An 18,324-nucleotide genomic window follows, 5' to 3' on the forward strand; every position below is an offset into this window, starting at 1 on the left:
CCTTCTGCAGCACCTGAAGCAGAACTTTTCTGTTTCAGAAGCTTTTCCCAGAGTTTTCCTCCTCTTCTTCCTTGTCCCACACCTGCAGACCCCTCACCCTTGCCACCCGTGGTTTGGTACAGGAATCGGGGAGAAGGAAAGGGCCCAAATCTGAAGCAGATGTTTGGGATGAGGAGTGAGGCTGGGGTGGAGACAACAGGAAGGATGTGGACCCTGCTAGAACTGCTTGTTGCCCTGACTTACTGCCAAGGCTGAGAAAAACAGAGCGACTGTTCCTGGTTAAATACCCAGCGTTTACTCGTGCCAGGCTTTCCTGGGCCTCAGTCCTCAGAGTCTCTGGCTCTGCTTCCGAAGTTCTCCATATCCTTGTGCCAACCACTGTCTTGGCCCCCTTTCCCCACCATGCCAAGCCCCTAAGCCCAGCCTGACCCCCAAAAGTCAGGACTGGAGTTTTGCTTTTTTTTTTTTCATCCTCCCATAGTTAATCCCCAGTGATATTTTTGGAGCCAAAACCCAAGATATGATCTGACAAAAGAGTTTCGTGCTGCTTCCGAGTATGAGAGGCTGTCTGGAATACACAGCTTTGCATGCCAAAACAACAGAACTTTCAAGGTGTAGCGGGATCTCAGTCAGAATTGTTGAAACCAGACCCTTATGGAGCAGGCAGATGCGTCGCTGTGGTACCCACACCCACCTCCAGACCTCTCCAGAGCGCCACACGTGCGCCTGCCAGGATCCGACAACACGTCTGTCTACCCCTACCGGGATAGCAAATGTCAGATTATAGGAGAACACCCAAGTGTAATTCCGCTGCTCTGACTTGTTGAGGAGATGCAGCCTGGCATGACCATGGCAAGGTATCAGAGAAATCACTCTGGGAAAAGCAGCCTGAAAGTTATCCTCAAGGCAATGGCCCATCCAGCTGCAATGCAGCCCAGAAGCTAGGGGGATCACCTTTAAGATCTGCCCAAACCACAGAGGGCTAAGTGTCAGCTGCAGCACGCTACAAAGACATGACCAAGGACTCCAGCTTCCTGGGCTTGAGAAACTCCAGGGGAAACTGGAGTGAAGGTGTTTCCACCTACAGTGGCCACAACCAACTGCATGGCTACTCGTGAAATTGACTTGCCTCTTCATGCCTCTCGGTTCCTGGGAAATAACATTGCCTTTCCTCTGCCACCCCCTAGTTATTCTGACCATAGGAGGAACCCTTTGATTGCTGTTAGTGTTGGAGATACGTCCCTCTCCCCATTCACTCAAGATTTTACCTTCATTCACTGATCTGCAGGCTACTAGCCAGTCCCCTGCTGCCGAAGTCAACACCTCAGGTCTGCTTTGTCTGGGAGAGAAGGTTAAAGGGGGAGTGGGGTCCTAAGATGACCGACTTCCCTTTTCTGGGAATGGCTCAGGCGTGATGGCTGACTTATGGCACAGTTAGGGGCTTGCTGCTTGGGGTCTTGGTTTGGAATCCATCCTTGCAAGGGTTCTTGCTTCTCTGAAGATCAACAGGGAGACTAACTTCTCTCCCTTTGTATATGTGTAAGGAGCTCAACAAATTTCACTTGCAGCTGTTACTCTATCCTTTGGGAAATCTCTAAATGCATAAACAGAAATGCCCCTCCCCCACCAGATTAAACAGGAATGAGAGAAACTATGGGGGTAGGTGGTGATGGCTTTGGGTGCTCAAGCCTTGGGGGAAGGAAACTCTAAGGAAAATGCATTGTTTATGTGTCTGTCTCCCCCCATGAGACTGTGAGCTGTTCAGAAGCAGGGATCACATTCTATCTTGTGTCCCCAGCTCCCTGCATAGTGCCTGATCCACAGATGTTTGCTGAAATGCAGAGATGCAAAGAACTAAAGGGAAACGGGAGGCCATAAACCCAGTGATGGAACAGAAACATCAGATTCTTTTTTTGGTAGTGGGGGCAAGGGGTACACTTATAGGAAATGAAATGACAACTTGAGAGTAGGATTAGACCCAGGATTTATGAGAACTAGCACAAAATGATGACACACACATAATCTTCCTCTTACATAATAACACAACATTTTGTTTTCAACATAACATAAACACCATCAAAGGCTCTCCCGCTGGCTTGCAAATACTGAGATCCCTGACTCTGCTAATGGGCAAACAGAAGACTGTCTTGGCAACTCCTTCGAGTGGGAGTTCTGCATAGAGAGGGAACACTGTTGGTCCATCTAAAGATGGGAAGATTCAGAAAGACTCCTCCATGTGCAAATCCATAGAAACAGTGACCTCACCCTAGAGAGGCACAGGACCCCTCACCCTGCAGAAGATACTATGTTTATAGTTCCAATAGAGTCAGTCTTGTTTGAGGTGTGTGTCTCCCTTTAACTCTGGCATTCTTGAAAATGTTTACTTCCTCAGCAAGATAACCACCAGAGATTTGGCCTATGCCAAACGGTGCTGCGTTTCATGTCAGGAGAGTTTAGAGACAAAAGATTTTTTAAATGAGGCTTTTTCTGCAGACTTAGTTACCAGAGATAAACATCAGGGTATTGGGTAGCATGTCGGACCTCATTCTAGTATTTCATTTGCTTGCAACCTATGGATTTTCAACCAAAGTGGGGATATTAAAATTTCAGGATATTCTTCCTCAGTTATATCCTCAACGGTGTCTTGTACACTTTATGCAGGATTCATTTAAACTTGGAAGTCACTTCACTCAAGTCATTAGCTGGTTTTCTTTGGAACTTTCTACACAAAAAAATGTTAGAGCTACTGCCAATAGCTCTATCTCTTAGAAGCTCTCTATGCTGAATCAATAGGGTCCTCTCCTCATAAACCCCAAAGCCTGAAATGACTGACAGGTAAACAAAGGTAAAGTATTCATCTGTCACGCAGTGTCACCAAGTGAATGTGAGACAGAGTCAGTGAACACAGGTGGCCCAGTGCCTGGGTTGTTTCTTAGTCTAAGCTAACCTGCTAGAGACAAACCAGCAATGTGGAAAGAGTTTGGGCTTTGACATAAAACAGACCCAAGTTCAAATACTGCTCTGCCACTTACTAGCTAAGGAACCTTGGCAGCTACTTACCCTTTCTGAGTCTCAACTGTGTCTCGTGTAGAATGGAGAAAACAAGACTTACCTTGCAGGGTCACTGTCAACATGAGACAATATATATTAAAGCTCCTAGCATAAGGGAAGAGCTCAAAAATCAGTAGCTATTATTATGATTCAGTAATCGGGTGAGTTAAGGCAAGTCAAGGGTATTAGGTTGCCTACCGCATGACACGGCTTGAGATGCAGTCCCTTCAAATACTTCCTCTGGCCTTTGGAGGGTCACATGAAGAAGAGAGAGGTGGTCTCTTCTGACCTGGGCTCTTCTTCACAGGTGTTTGGACTAGGTATCCTGAATACCCATTCTCTCTGGCCTGCCTGGCCATGGCAAGGTGGAGCCAGAGCCCCACCGCACACCAGTCATCCACTCTAGCATCCCCTACTGCCCCCAGACCCATACAGTCTCCTGCTGTGGAAGTTACCAGGGCCCTAAGCCATAATCAATATGGTGTCACACATATTATATATAGGAAAACTTTTCCAAGGGCTCCAAGTTATTAGTCAATTTTCTTTAGTGAACAACATCATTTTGCAGGTCAGAAAACTAATACTAAAAGGTTGTCTTGCCCAAGGTTGAACCGTGGGAGTTAAAAATAAAATATGAAAGTCCAAGTTCATCAATTCATGGCTCTCTACCCTTTGAGGGTTCCATTCTGCACACTGGATGCAAAAGCATTCAGGGGCATCTTCTTTTAGAAAAGGCCAAATGACAGGAGATGACCGTCCCGCAGGGGAGGCTGGAGGCCCAGGGGCTCTGGAGTCAGAAACACAGGATACAGGTGGGTTCCTGTCATCAGGAGGAGCCACCTGGTCTAGGACACAATGAAGTTTGTAAAAGAAATTTGTATCCTCACCTAGCTCGACTGACTTCTTCACCCCTAAGAGATGAAGTCCTAAGACCTTGCTCACTCGGAAAGTTGCCTGGCTGGCCGGCCAAGCATGGTTTAAGGCATTCATGGCCATCAAAGACTACAAAGGCCGTGCTGGCCTGCTAACTGGGGACTGCAAGGAAGTAGCAACCATATCCACAGGCTTCATCCTGGAAAAATTATCCATCATCTCCCTGAAGAAAGACTACAAGGAGAGTCTCTTACTGTTCTTACAAGGTGACTAGATGCTCTGGTTCTGTGCTAGTGTGTCTGATCCCTGCCCTTAGACGTATCAACATTATTTCCACCTTGTGTTTAAGAAGCTGTGGCTGCTGGCTGGTATTAACAAGCCAGGACCCTACCGACAACCTGGACAACTTTGCTAAAGCCACCTCTGATGCCATATCAAAAGAACTATAGCGGGCTTCCCTGGCAGCGCAGTGGTTGACAGTCCGCCTGCCAATGCAGGGGACACGGGTTCGTACCCCAGTCCGGGAAGTTCCCACATGCCGCGGAGCGGTTGGGCCCGTGAGCCATGGCCGCTGAGCCTGCGCGTCCGGAGCCTGTGCTCCGCAACAGGAGAGGCCACAGCAGTGGGAGGCCCATGTACCGAAAAACAAAAAAAGAACTATAGCTAACACTCCTCTAACTTCTCGAAAGAGGCTGTGTCCTCTACATCTCCTCACCAGGAATTCACTGAGCATCTTGTAGAGACCACACCTGAGTTCACCACAGCGAACCAGGTCCCTGCTGTGGCTACCACAAAGTATTCATATACAAGCAACGTTAAAGTGAACTGATCTGGGAAGGAAGGTATTTGTAGCAAGGCATATCCCAACTAGCAGCACCCCTCTATCACATACAGACCAAGATCATCACCATAGCCTCTGCAGATTTCTAAATCCCCTCCCTTTGTACTCCAAGCGAAAGCCTAAGCTCTCCAAGAACTTTGGGATGGCTTTCTGTTAGAAGGTGCACAGATTCAGTACTCTGAATCAGAAATACTAGCCCATCCCACAGTTTGGGGGACGATTTAGTACCAAGTCATTTTCAATACGACTACACTCAAGAACCTGCTACTGACCACCAAAGAGAATCATGATCACATCAGATCGATCCATAAAACCTCTTCGGGGTATGAAAGCAAAGGAGTGTCCAATTTACGGTATCTGGGGAAAGACCTCTGCAGAGACCTGGTGGTCTTTGAATATCATTCCTCAGATTCAGCATCAGGAACGGGAACTAGATTCTCACAGGCCAACAGTGGTTTCAGAAGACTTTTAAAACTAATTGTGAGGTACAGGAATTACTATGGAGAAATTGACTTTGGTTAGCATCTTATCAAGAGATCACATGGGGGGACTTCCCTGGTGGTGCAGTGGATAAGAATCCGCCTGCCGATGCAGGTGACACGGGTTCGAGCCCTGGTCCGGGAAGATCCCACATGCCGCAGAGCAACTAAGCCCGTGCGCCACAAACTACTGAGCCCGCATACCACAACTACTGAGGCCCACACACCTAGAGCCTGTGCTCCGCAACAAGAGAAGCCACTGCAATGAGAAGCCCCCACACTGCAACAGTAGCCCCTGCTCATCACAACTAGAGAAAGCCTGTGCACGGCAACGAAGACCCAACACGGCCATAAATAAATAAATAAATAAAAGATCACATGGGCTCTTTTTTCCCCCTCCCCACTGTGATTTTTTAGGGCATGCTGTTTGAACAGGGAACTGGTAAAACAATTACTCTAAAAGTCAGGAAAAGTTACCTCTAGAAGGGTGGGAGGAGACTTGCTCTGCAGTGCTGTAATGTTTTCTTTCTTTCCTGGATAGTGGTTACATGTGCTCTTCCCTTATAATTATTTGTTAAAATGTACATGCTTGTATGCCTTTTTTTTAAATATGTTCTTCTCAAAATAAAAGAAAAAAGAATTATTCATTTTTAAAAGAAAGAATAACAGGATACCTGGAGCTGGTCTATTATGCTTGAGGGCCTAAGCGAAGCCAAAGCAGAGGTAAGGAGCCCTCTGGTCAAGCCACCTGCTGGAGAACCTCTACTGTGTCCTAAGAGAAGTGTAGCTGGGCAGAGGTCTCAGAGCTTGAGCTGCAGTGGCTCAAAGGTAACAGTGCATGAGAAGCTGAAGGCAGTATTTTACTGTGCTAATTTAAGAACAATTCTACCAGCCTCTTGAGTCTTATGAATAACTGCATGATGGGATGAAATCACTCAGTGACAAATGTCCATAGTGACCCGTTCAAAGCCACAAGAGCAGCATGTGTAAATGATGTAGGACTGTTAAATAACCTATAAGTGTAAAGTTGGAGGGATAGAATTTTGTTTTGTGTGTTTAAGACATCTCATACCATTCAAGGGGGCTTGATGAGGTGGGAGTACCTTGAACGCACTCTAAAGGAGTAATTTTCAAGTTAAGATTCCAATCCACTGGGTCTGGGAGGTGGGGGTGGGGAGAAAAAATAATCTGTATTTTAAAAACCCTGACGGTCCAGTGGTTAAGACTCGGCGCTTTCACTGCCAGGCCAGGGTTCAATCCCTGCTCAGGGAACTAAGATCCCGCAAGGCATACACCATGGCCAAACAAAACAAAGAAAAACTAACAAAAAATGACAAAAAACAAAACAAAAAGAAAAACAATTATAATGGGGATTTTGTTTTGATTTTCCAGAATGGGAACCAATGCACAAGGACACCATGATTACTTCCCCAAGAAAGTCAGGGTCCCTAACACTTTTCCTACAAGGCTCAAATCAGAGGTCTGATCTTGTCTTTCTGCCAAGCTTATCTGTGGTTAGAAAAGAATTGGTCCCGCCTGCCACCCAAAAACTTTTGTGGAACAGGGTTTTTGTTTGCCATATGCAAACTTTTGTGGGAGGGTCAAGGGCACATTGAGAAATACATGTGTGATTATATGCAAATAAGAAGGCTATCCCCGAAGTGTTATTCCCTCTGGATGGCAAGTAACTTTTTTTCTTGTACTTTTTTTTAATTTCCAAATTTTCTACACTGAGTTTCTTATGTTGTAAAACAACAACTAATTAATGTTTAAAAGACTGATGAGAACAGACATCCTCTACTTTTGCCAAACTGGTTTCTCCTTCTGGAGCTGAGCACAATTGCTTGTCCCAGCCATTGGCTCTCTGTGCAAGCAAGCACTGTGGCCCTGCCTGGCACCATGGACAGCAATCAGAGAAGGGTGAAAGGGCAAGAAAGTCTGGGCCAGGCCAGGGCTCCGGGAGTACATTCAACCCCAAGCTGACTGCTTCTGAGGCATTACTGGGTAAATGCAAAAACATTTCTAAATTTTTCTGTTCCTTCCCCACCTCCAATTTAAGCCCTGAATCATCACGTAAAGCAGTCGCTTGCTCCTTAGTCCTTTCAAACATTCATTTATTTACTGTACAAAATATTTACACTATTGCTGCAACTGTCTGGCCCTTTTGTCTGGCCTGACAAGTTTGCAGCAGCAGGGCTTGGTCTCTGCTGAAGTTCTAGAAACATGCCGACATCTTCCTTGGTGTTCACTTGGTGCCTGGTCTCCTTTGAAGAGACTAAAGGCCAGGAGGTTAGCTGGCTCCCCAAGCATCTGGGTCACAAGGGCATAAATAAAACAAGCTGGCCAAAATAAGAAACGTGAATAGAAAACTGCTCAAGAAGTAACAGACACTCTTCCTTCTCTCCGACATGGTGTACCTCTCCCCACACTGGCTAGTTCCAAAGCAGGATTAGAAAAAAAGGTCAAAGGAAAGGCCTAAAGAGCAAAGATACTTTTAAATAGTTAGGAGAGAGAGGGTAAACGGGAAGAACAGAAAACCACAACAGTACCAAAGGGTCTTGTTAATAAACAAAGACCTTGGGGCTAAGGACCACTGCAGGATGCAGCTGGGCTGCAATGGTACCCAGGATGCTCTGAAAAGTGCTATGACTAGAGCTTAAAAGGACAGATCTAACCAAGAAAATCAGCTGGAGCTCCAGCATGAGTCTCTGGAGAGGAGAATGCAGAATCCAGGAGAGAAACAACAGCCAAAGACAGCAGAACCAACCCACGTGCCCCCCAGCTGGAAACCCTCTCTGGGCCCGAGGGGCAGCATCAGGTTTCCCGGGGGATGATGGAACTTGTCTGTACATGTCCCATAGGAAAACACCGGGGCAGGCAGCAGCACCTTGTCCTGGTCCCTGAGGACAGCAGTGACCGTGTGGCATGGAGGACCCTGGGGTACAGAGGCCCTGATGCTTGATCCTAGACCCCAAGGATGAGTGAGGTCAGCACCCATGCCAAGAAGGACAAATGACAACTGCGAAGGAGTGAGGTCAGGCAGGAATTGTAGCAGCTCAGGAAGGCTTGCTCCTCGTGATCTCTGGGAACAGGAGGGCTCAGGCGTGCTTCCAGGAGGCCAAGGCACTGCTGCAAGTCCCGCCTCATCTCTGGACTCTTTGTACTTGCTGGTTTTGGCAATAAAGATGGCTTGTAAATATTTTCAGAGTCGAATGCCCCATTGGGAATGGTAGCTTGCAGCAAAGCCTTCTTAGAAACAGAAATTTGGGAATTCTATGAGATTTTGAGTCTTGAAAACGTCTTCATTCAAATCGTAATGAAAAAGGTGGTTGTCATCTACCAAGAAACAGCTGCAGGTTCTCTTCAATCATCACATAACAGTGAACCTAATTTATCTTCCTCCCTCCTTAGCTGCCCTTGTTGGTAACTGATGGAGTGATAGGAAGTAACTGGGACAGCTAGGTGTTTATTTATCATCTGATGTATCTCCTCTATGTGTGTTCCCTGTGTCCTGACCCTAAGGACCTGTGAGGAGCAATTAAATTACTGATTCCTTTTCCCCTGCCTTAGTGCTGCCAGGGAACACCAAGCAAAGAGAGAACCAGGGATCGGTGGCATGCTATCATACTGTCCCAATCTCTTGCTCCAAAAGTTTCTTCAATAGAAATCTAAAGAACCCCCAGCTCTTAGCAGACCGCATAAGCTGGAGGTGAGTGGCCGAGCCCAGCCACACCTCAGTGTAAAGAACAAACTCAGGGACAAGCATCAGTAGTCTTCAAGCCAGCCACGTGCCTAGACATGCCCCATACCCTAAAGGAGAGTCACATTCAGCACTGGGGGCAACAGCCCAGCTATCTTTCACATTCTTAGGTCTGTCTATCTCACAGGCTTATACTCAAGAAAAAGCTTATTAGGGAGTTCTTCTTTGTTGATTAATGATCATTTCCAGAAACGCTTGCAAGGAAAGCTCCTTTTCCAGTTCTGACACCACAGAAAAGATCCTTTTGTGCTATCAGTCACCATGAGAGGTAGTCCAGTGCCACTCCAGCTACTGAGAGCTTTCTAAGAACCAAGTGCAAGCATAGCAGCATGGCCCTCCTCGCGTGACTGAGTGAGTTGCTCAGATTATGTACCTGCCAAAGTGGCTTGTGGCGGGGGGGGGGGGGTGGGGGGGTGGGGATGGGAAAGGAGGGGCGAGGGAAGGACAAGGCTTGCAGGTGACTGAATACTCCAGACACGGAGAGCACGCAGCAGCTTCTGGCTGATGGTTTTGTGCACGTTAGGGTCAGTGGTTGTGTCTGTTATGTGCACCCGGATGCTCCAGAAAGCACGGGAGCCAAGTGGATGCCAAGAGAGTGGTCAGAGCATGCCAAAGCCCTCGCAGCCCTCACTGATGGCCAGCTGCAGCATCCTGTGCACCTCTTCATACGAGTCATACGTAGGGAGGCACAGCTGGTTGAAACTGGAAGGCCAAGGGGAGAGAAGTGATTAACTCACACCACCAGAAACACCGGCAAGGGCTGCAAAGATAATCCCCCGTGACAGCACGCACCAGGCAGTCAGATACCCACCACGTGTGTGCAGTTGGTAGCGTGCTATGGGTTGGAGTGGCAATAATCTGGAATGAGGGACAGAGGGCGGCAAAGCCTCCAGGTGGTAGCTGAGACGAGCCTGTTGTGAACTGAAGCAGCCGAGCCAACTCCTCCTGCGTCAAACTGGAAACCACGGTCCAAAACCACCTCATGACCTGGCAGGGAGAGCACAAGGCTGGGGTCACACCTATGTGCAGCTTAGGAGTTGACCCCTGGGGAAGGAACAGGATATCCGGAAGTGGGGGCGGGCCCCAGTTACTGCATGCAGGTAGGAACGGCTAGAGTCGACAACCTCTTTAAAAGGAATTGATACTGTTACACGGTCAGGAGGGTAGTCACTAATTACTTGGTTCTATTTCTCTGCCTTTCCAACGTACTGCCTCTGTGGCAGCAGCGTGACAGCCCTTAGGGACCAGGGTTCCCATCTGCCTGGATGACCACCTGCCTTTCCCACATATATCCCAGTTGATATGTCTGCTTCTCCGACTACTCGACTTTTTCCTTCTGAAACTTTTTCCTTACAAGACAGCACAAATTCGACTGAAAGAAATCTGGCCCACTTACCTTTTCTCTGAAATGCCATGAGCCACCAACGACCACCGCATGGGCTTTGAAGTCGGACACACTGATGTCCCCAGTCCCACACATCAGCAGCTGCAGAACAGCCAGGTGTTACTAGGATAGTCAGAGGGGCAAAGTCCCACCAGAAGGTCAAAGGATGTTAACATGCAAAATGTGGAATACGGAAAACACCAAGAAAGAGACATAAGGTGAGGTCAGAATGCCAGAATGCTTCAGGAAAATCCATTATAATAGGCCAATGGTTCCTAACCAGTGTGGTAAAAATCACACAGCTTAAAAAAAAAAAAAAAAAGATAGATAGACAGATGCCTACAGCCTTACCCCAGACCTACGGAATCAGAATCTCTGGGGACAGGTTACAAACTTGTGTATTTTGAAAAAGTTTCCCAAGGGCTTCTGACGCGCACCCCTAATTAAGAACTGCTGCTATATATTATTTTGAATTGAAACAGAGGACAGAAAGGGAACCAAGTATTTACTGACTGTCCGCTCTGCATGTGGCCTGGGAATACCAAGGGAAAAAGCAGGCCCTTCCCCTTTCATGAAGACCCCCCAGCCGCATTTATGATTCCTTTTTCCCAGGATCCATCCTTCTTTTCTGGATTGAGCTTCTACTACCGTCCCTTCAGCCCTGCCTCTACTTGGTCAGATAAATGAAAAAGAATGCCAAAAAATGAGAACATTAATGACATCAGAACCCTAAACATCTTGTTGATGTTCTAATTTGGTTCAAGATCCAGCAAGTTACTTAGCAGACTCGAAGTATTCATCCAATAGCTATAAAGAATGAAACAACCTAATCAAAGAAAAGAAAAGCCCAAATTAAGCCTGAGAAGCTTGGCTCCTTCAAAAAGAACTGGCTAAACTAATGAGTAACTAAGAGCAGGTTGGGGAACAACCGTTAAGAGACTGTGTCCTCCCTCCTATGCACTCCATGAAGTGTTACAAATGCTTTGCTTCAGGATAAAACAAATTACACCAGAAGCTGTTCCTCAGCCCAGAAAATGACAGCAAGAGGTGACAGGTCTGTCAGAAACTTCAGGCTGAGAGATGGAGAGTTCATTATTCAGATTTCATATCTAAAGGTACAAAACATGTTGGAAATTGCATGAGACTTTGATTCTTGTTTCGAAGCCAATTCAATTAATAAGGATAAAAACTGTGCAAGACTACTTGAAACTACTTTTTGTTTCCCCATTTTTAAAGAAGAACTTCCTCCCTACAGGAAATAGTTTACAGAAACATGCCCCTCATAAAGGCTACGGGAAGTTAAAGCTAAAGCTAGTAACCTGCATTGTGTGTATCATCTGTGAGCAGCAGGTAAAAGCAAACTGGTTTTATTTTTTGTCTATACCTGAAGTTCATGGAACTTCAATTTTGCTAATTATAGCAAGGTATTTACCATCTTATAGCCACTTTTTTTTTTTTTTTGGGTGTTACAGGATCTAAAATAAGAATATATTAACTATACAGTGTTGTAACACAAAGCTGTGAAATGCATCACATCTTTTGGTTTGTTTCCTTCACTAGAATGTAGCTCTACGAGGACAGGGACTTGGTCTTATTCATTCCTAGCTCCCCAGTTCTTCAAAAGCACATGGCATATAGAAGACATTCAATAAACAGTCTGAACAAATAAATTCTATTGTTCCCTTAAATCAACTTTAAAGGTCACAGGATTTACAAAGACTGTACAGGATACCAACATTCTTTACTACTTGACCAGTATCAATAATATTTGATGAATAAATATTAACTATTAATATTCATAATTAGTAATTTGCTGATTCCTAATTTTCACATTCAAATTTTTTAAAAGGTGGAGAAAGGGTCCATGCATGTAAGAGTGACAAAAGTAAAACCAACACTTAAAGGGCTTTCCTACTCCATCTCATAACAAAAGGTGCAGTAATCCAGTTCCTGTGGGCATAATAAAAAGCAAGCCAAGAATAGGGGGTGTCAATTGTAAGCACTTACCTCAAGCTCATTCTCATCAAAAATAGCCAAAAGGTTCTCAGGGACCAACTCATTCAGGCCTGAAACAAAGTAGCCAAGTTAAAGCCATATCCACACCATGGATACAAGTATTTTCACCTCAAAGCCAAGAGTAGACAGGATCCCACCTTTTAGGAAATGTTCCACTTCCTCTTTCACTTGACTGGCCAGCCGATACTGGGCCAGCAAATTTAAATAGAAGATTTTATTTGCGTTGGTGACTGGGGTTTGAGCTCCACCTGTCATAAGTTCTACGACCTGAAAGAAGAGGCAAAAGACAGGGAGAGGATGTGGATTGGAGTTTATAAGATGACATCTGCCCATTATGTCCCACAAACACAGCATTACTGAACTCCACCATGGTCACAAGTTCCTACTGTGCGTTCAGGTTTTCAACACACTTGGTTTTATTTAGTTACTAAGCTTAAGGTTTCCTACCGCTATTGCTATATATTCTCCTCGCTACTGTTTCTGAAGTGGGTCTCTCAGTAAGTCTCCTCTGACCTGGTCAAACAGTGGTGATGCAACAGGAAGATACTGTGGTTCCTTGTTAGCAATATTTTAACATTTCTATGATCCAAAATTGAACCATTACTGACCTCTTCTCTTAAACCCCTGAGCCAATTGAGAATAAATAAAACCATATAAGTAGTGAAGAAGTCTTCTCAGGTCTCAAAAATTCTAAGATGGGCATAGATGTTCCCTACATTCTTCTATTTCCAACGTGAGTCAATAGAAGAAGCCACGGCTTGATACTTGGAGACTAACTTGCTACAGGATTTCAGTCACTTAGATATTTGGGCTCCCGATTTTTCTATCTGCAAAGAAAAAGCTGAACTGCACGATTCTCAAACAGAATTGGCACACTCCTTCCAATAAATAACTCCTAAGGGAGCTTTGAGGAAGCCCTGAAGCACAGTTTAATGCCACAACCCCAGAAAAACCTGTGTACAGTGACCATGGTTGTCTTCATAGGTGAGTAGTGAAGGCCTCCATTTAGTTACAAGATCAGATTTTAAGGTCCTGACAACAGCATGGTAGGGACGGAACTTTGCTCCAAAGCAAGGATTCTCAATGGATCTAAACGTGTAAGACTTTTTTTCTGTGACTGTGCACAATTCTGGATACTTTTATTTTATGTGTGTAAGCATTTCTAACTAGTAGCCTAAGTAGTAAATTACTAAGATTTAGTATTCATATTAAATCCATTTAAAATCCGTACTCCCCTAGGCCTGTGGACCCTAATTCAGTACTCCACTGACTCTAGACACCTTGCAGTGCTGGGTCAGGAAGACAGGCTCCGCCCACACACGTGCAAAGGCCATCAGCTGGGATCCCCACAATGCTCCCAAAGGTATCTGATTATCAGTTCAGTGCTATCAGTGATCACAAGTTTTCAGTCATCGCTATTTTGCTTTCAATTATTTATAACTGCAACTTTAGCTTCATCGTTACCATTTGATATTATTTAACCCAAGGATGTAAACAAAACCACACTTGCATCAGAAATACTTTTGGCCATTAATTTTCTAGTAAAAAGTTTAAAAATATATACGCACAGTGTTAAAATAGGAGTCATCTACCTCCCTGCCCCTAATGTTAAGAAAGACACTGTCATCCCTTCCAAAGCTGCTTGTGCAGTGACATTTCACTATCACTTAGTTCTTTCTCTACTGGAAAGTAGGAATGGGTGGGATGGATGGGTATACGTGCCTTTGGCTCCACTTAAACAGGCCAAGACCATACAGTGTGGGATGCAGTGCCCCAAAGCTATGCTCTCCAATATGGTTGTCACTAGTCACATGTGGTTATTTAGAAATTCAGTTATTTGGTCATACCAGCCACATTCTGGGTGCTCAAAAGCACAGAGAACACTTCCATCATTGCAGAAAGTTATACTAGAGAGCCCTGCTCTAGAGAAGGGTGGGAAATGGGATCCACAGGCTTCAGTTCTCTTTCTCACCTTATCCAATTGACCTGATTTGTTATATTTCTCTTCTGCAAAGACCAGCTCCATCTCACTCATGTCATTGTTGAGGATGAAACAAACTTTAGATTTGTAGAATTCTGGGTCATCTGTTTCAAAGTACTGAGGAGACAGAAAGACACGGAACAGAACATGACTACTCTTACCCAGAAACGAAATTTGTAACTGCTTGGAACCACTTACCCATTCAACCTTAAGAATAATAAGCTGAGGGTGGAGAGATTCCAGAGTTAACGACCAGGGGCCTTAGTAGAAAATGCACACCTAAGAGTTACCTTGTAATGCATACGCAGTCCTATGATTTGGGCCAAGAAAGAACGGGTGAAGCGAGCTCGGACCAACTGCTTGTAGGCTCCTCCTAGAGAGGACTCATAGAGACACTTGCCCACCAGGCGCCCTGCAAACTCATACATCTTTAGGCGTAGATGAGTGGGGCGATTAGGGTTGGGATGCACCTGTCAAAGAGAAAGATTAAAAGGCCCTGGGCCATTTTTCTTCAAGACTAGTTCTGTGAAGATCCTCCCTCCCCAACTCTATCCCAAAGGAGCAAAAATTTCAGTGTTAAGATCAAAGAGCCCATCCAAATGGCATTAGTTGTTTGGTAGCCACCATTGAGTAATTCAAAGTGATTGGATGGGGCTTCCCTGGTGGCACAGTGGTTGGGAATCCGCCTGCCAATGCAGGGGACATGGGTTCGAGCCCTAGTCCGGGAAGATCCCACATGCCGCGGAGCACCTGAGCCCGTGCGTCACAACTACTGAGTCTGCACTCTAGAGCCTGCGAGCCACAACTACTAAGCATGTGTGCCACAACTACTGAAGCCCGCATGCCTAGAGCCCATGCTCCACAACAAGAGAAGCCACTGCAATGAGAAGCTCGCGCACCGCAACAAAGAGTAGCTCCCGCTCACCGCAACTAGAGAAAGCCTGCATGCAGCAATGAAGATCCAGCACAGCCAAAAATAAATAAATAAATAAGTTTATTTTTTTTAAAACAAGTGATTGGAGGATAAAGGGCAAAGATGAACTTACATTAAATTGAAGAATCTTATATTTATTTCACGGTCCCTGGCTGCAAACAGAAGTTAATCACTGGATGATATAATGCCTTTTCCCTAAACCAGAACTTCTTTCAGCCAAAGTCTACTTCTCTACTCCACCTAGTCAAAGATCTCGTACAGGGGCTTCCCTGGTGGCACAGTGGTTAAGAATCCACCTGCCAATGCAGGAGACATGACTCAAGACCTGGTCCAGGAAGATCCCACATGCCATGAAGCAACTAAGCCCATGCACCACAACGATTGTAGAGCCTGTGAGCCACAACTACTGAAGCCTGCGCTCCTAGAGCCCGTGCTCCGCAACAAGAGAAGCCACCGCAATGAGAAGCCCGTGCACCACAACGAAGAGTAGCCCCCGCTCTCCACAACTACAGAAAAGCCCGTGCACAGCAACGAAGACCCAACACGGCCAAAAATAAATAAATAAAATAAATAAATTTTAAAAAGAGAGAGAGATATTGTACAGAGTTCAATTGCTTCAGGTATGTTTTTTTTTTGTGGTACATGGGCCTCCCACTGTTGTGGCCTCTCCCGTTGCGGAGCACAGGCTCCGGACGCGCAGGCTCAGCAGCCATGGCTCACAGGCCCAGCCACTCCACGGCATGTGGGATCTTCCCAGACCGGGGCACGAACCCGTGTCCCCTGCATCGGCAGGCAGACTCTCAACCACTGCGCCACCAGGGAAGACCTCAGGTATGTTTTGAGAAAAGTGGCTTAATTATTAAAACACTAAGGAGTAGAATAGCCACTGTATTATAATGCTTTTAAGTTAAATATTCATCTGTCTGCATTTTCTCTCATTTTTCAGATGAAATAATGAAGGCAAAGAGGAGGGAGGCAATCTGATTAGTTCAAACTCTTATTATTAGTCTCTTCATTATAACACAATCCACATTTTCCTCCCACCCACGCGGAAGTCACAGACTCACTAATGCTTGGTTGGTGTCACTGAATCGGGTGAAGAGCTGATTGGTGGTGTCAAATAGTGCTTTGCAGATTAGCTCAAACCATTCCCGGCGAGGCCCTCCCCAGTCCAGAGCTGAAAGTATAATAAAAATAAAAAGTGACTCTGGCCTACCACCTCTTATCACTTTTGTTCATTTATTCATCATTTTATACTCTCCGATCCTTACTTCCTGCATTCCACCACCCTGGTGTCCCCCATTCCATCCCACCTCAGCTATGGACTTTTATTGAAATCCCCTCTTTCTGTAGGATTAAAGGTATTCTGATCACTAAGCTAATGCCTCCTAGTGTGGGGATACAGATCAGAGAGCCTAGGAAACTGACATTTCTCTACAAAGGTTACTTTACCCTTCTGCTTCAAACTCTCCCTCCAAGTCCCTGTATGTATGTGCTTTACGAGGTCTACCACGCTATTAGCCATTAAACGCCACCCTTTTTGTCTTGACTCATGACTTCTTTTTCCCAAGGAAAAAGAAGCTGGGGCAGGGGTGGCGAGTATGTGTAGGGGGGTTGCTTTTGTTTTTGTGGATGCGGGGTAAGGAGACAAGGAGGAGTGGGAAGGAGAGTTAAAAAAGATGAATATGAAATTTCAAAACTGACCTTCTTCGTCCTGAAAAACCACTTCAAAGTTCTTGCTCCAATCTGAGATGGAGAAATTCCGAGTGGCTTTCAGAGACTGAAAAGCAGTGAAAGAAAAAGAAAGGGAACTGTCAGAACACTGGCCAGTCTCTCTTGGGTGTTAAAGACAAAAACACAAGAACATTTCCATTGTCCATGTAATAACCACAAGTACCTGGAGGCAATATATTACTCATAAATAAGCTTTAATACTACCATCTTATATTTTTTTATTTTTTATTTTTTGCAGTACGTGGGCCTCTCACAGTTGTGGCCTCTCCCGTTGCGGAGCACAGGCTCCGGATGCGCAGGCTCAGCGGCCATGGCTCACGGGCCCAGCCGCTCCGCGGCATGTGGGATCTTCCCGGACCGGGGCACGAACCCATGTCCCCTGCACTGGCAGGCAGACTCTCGACCACTGCGCCACCAGGGAAGCCCACCATCTTATATTTAAAATGTAAATATCTCCAGAAGAAATCTAAAATTAAAAAAATAATCTAATTCATATTTATACCATTGCCTTACTGGAAAGTTGAAACTTCTTTTTTTTAAATAATCCTCATTTTATTAATGAGAAAACTCTTAAATAAAGAAGTAACAATGGCTCAGATCAGTAAGCTGTCAGCAACAGAACCAAGGAGTCCTGGTTTTCAGTAAAGTACAGTCTATCCACGAGACATTTTTAGCCACAAGGCTAGGTTCAGAACAGGAAGCCATGCCACAAGGAGAATGTGGCTGAGAAAAGGGGTTCCCAGCAGCATCTACCAGAGCTAAATATCACAAACACTTTCTGGACAGGGACCAAGGCCTTCTCATTCTCAAGGAACGTAAGAACTATGCCAGTGTCTATGTAGTGGAGTCAGACACACATCAGGCGTTCCTTTTCCATCAGGCCAGAGTGACAACAAAAATCATTTCCTTTAATCCCACAAGAGCTCTTCTATTCCTGGGATTCAATAACAGGAACTTTCTTCTATAACAACAACTTAACACCTGCCCTTAATGCTTTTAAGTTAAATAGTCATCTGTCTGCATCTTCTCTTATTTTACAGATGACATAATGAAGGCAAAGAGGAGGGAAGCAATCTGATTAGTTCAGACTAGTAAGAGTTCCATGAAATTGTTCAGGAGCTAGTTCAGTCTGATTTTAAAGCCAATGTGTCAACTAGTCTCTCCTTTCGATAACATACCTCCAACAAATCTGCCCCAAATGCAGTACAATCAAATGCATAGAACACCATCTTTAATACGTTTAAAGAAGTGAGAGATGTGGGTTTCATAAA

At 45.3% G+C, this 18,324-nt stretch overlaps 1 protein-coding gene across 5 annotated transcripts in view; it reads right to left on the minus strand.

Moving 5' to 3' along the window:
* Positions 1 to 7,341: 7,341 nt before the first annotated feature.
* Positions 7,342 to 18,324, minus strand: part of AREL1 (apoptosis resistant E3 ubiquitin protein ligase 1) — a 43,457-nt gene continuing 32,474 nt past the window's right edge. For 4 of the 5 annotated variants that reach the window (XM_032622902.1, XM_032622901.1, XM_032622904.1 and 1 more), the window contains 9 exons: positions 17,024 to 17,099; positions 16,387 to 16,496; positions 14,676 to 14,855; positions 14,377 to 14,502; positions 12,542 to 12,671; positions 12,396 to 12,454; positions 10,401 to 10,490; positions 9,816 to 9,991; positions 7,343 to 9,706 (listed from right to left, as the gene is read on the minus strand). In XM_032622902.1, coding sequence (XP_032478793.1) covers positions 9,604 to 9,706; positions 9,816 to 9,991; positions 10,401 to 10,490; positions 12,396 to 12,454; positions 12,542 to 12,671; positions 14,377 to 14,502; positions 14,676 to 14,855; positions 16,387 to 16,496; positions 17,024 to 17,099 — 1,050 coding nt within the window. In that variant the 3' untranslated portion in view covers positions 7,343 to 9,603. Of the gene's footprint in view, positions 9,707 to 9,815; positions 9,992 to 10,400; positions 10,491 to 12,395; positions 12,455 to 12,541; positions 12,672 to 14,376; positions 14,503 to 14,675; positions 14,856 to 16,386; positions 16,497 to 17,023; positions 17,100 to 18,324 lie in introns of all 5 variants that reach the window. The other variant, XM_032622900.1, reaches the window with a different exon arrangement.

This window comes from Phocoena sinus, chromosome 2 (genome assembly GCF_008692025.1).
Source record: "Phocoena sinus isolate mPhoSin1 chromosome 2, mPhoSin1.pri, whole genome shotgun sequence".
Taxonomy (NCBI): Eukaryota; Metazoa; Chordata; class Mammalia; order Artiodactyla; family Phocoenidae; genus Phocoena; species Phocoena sinus.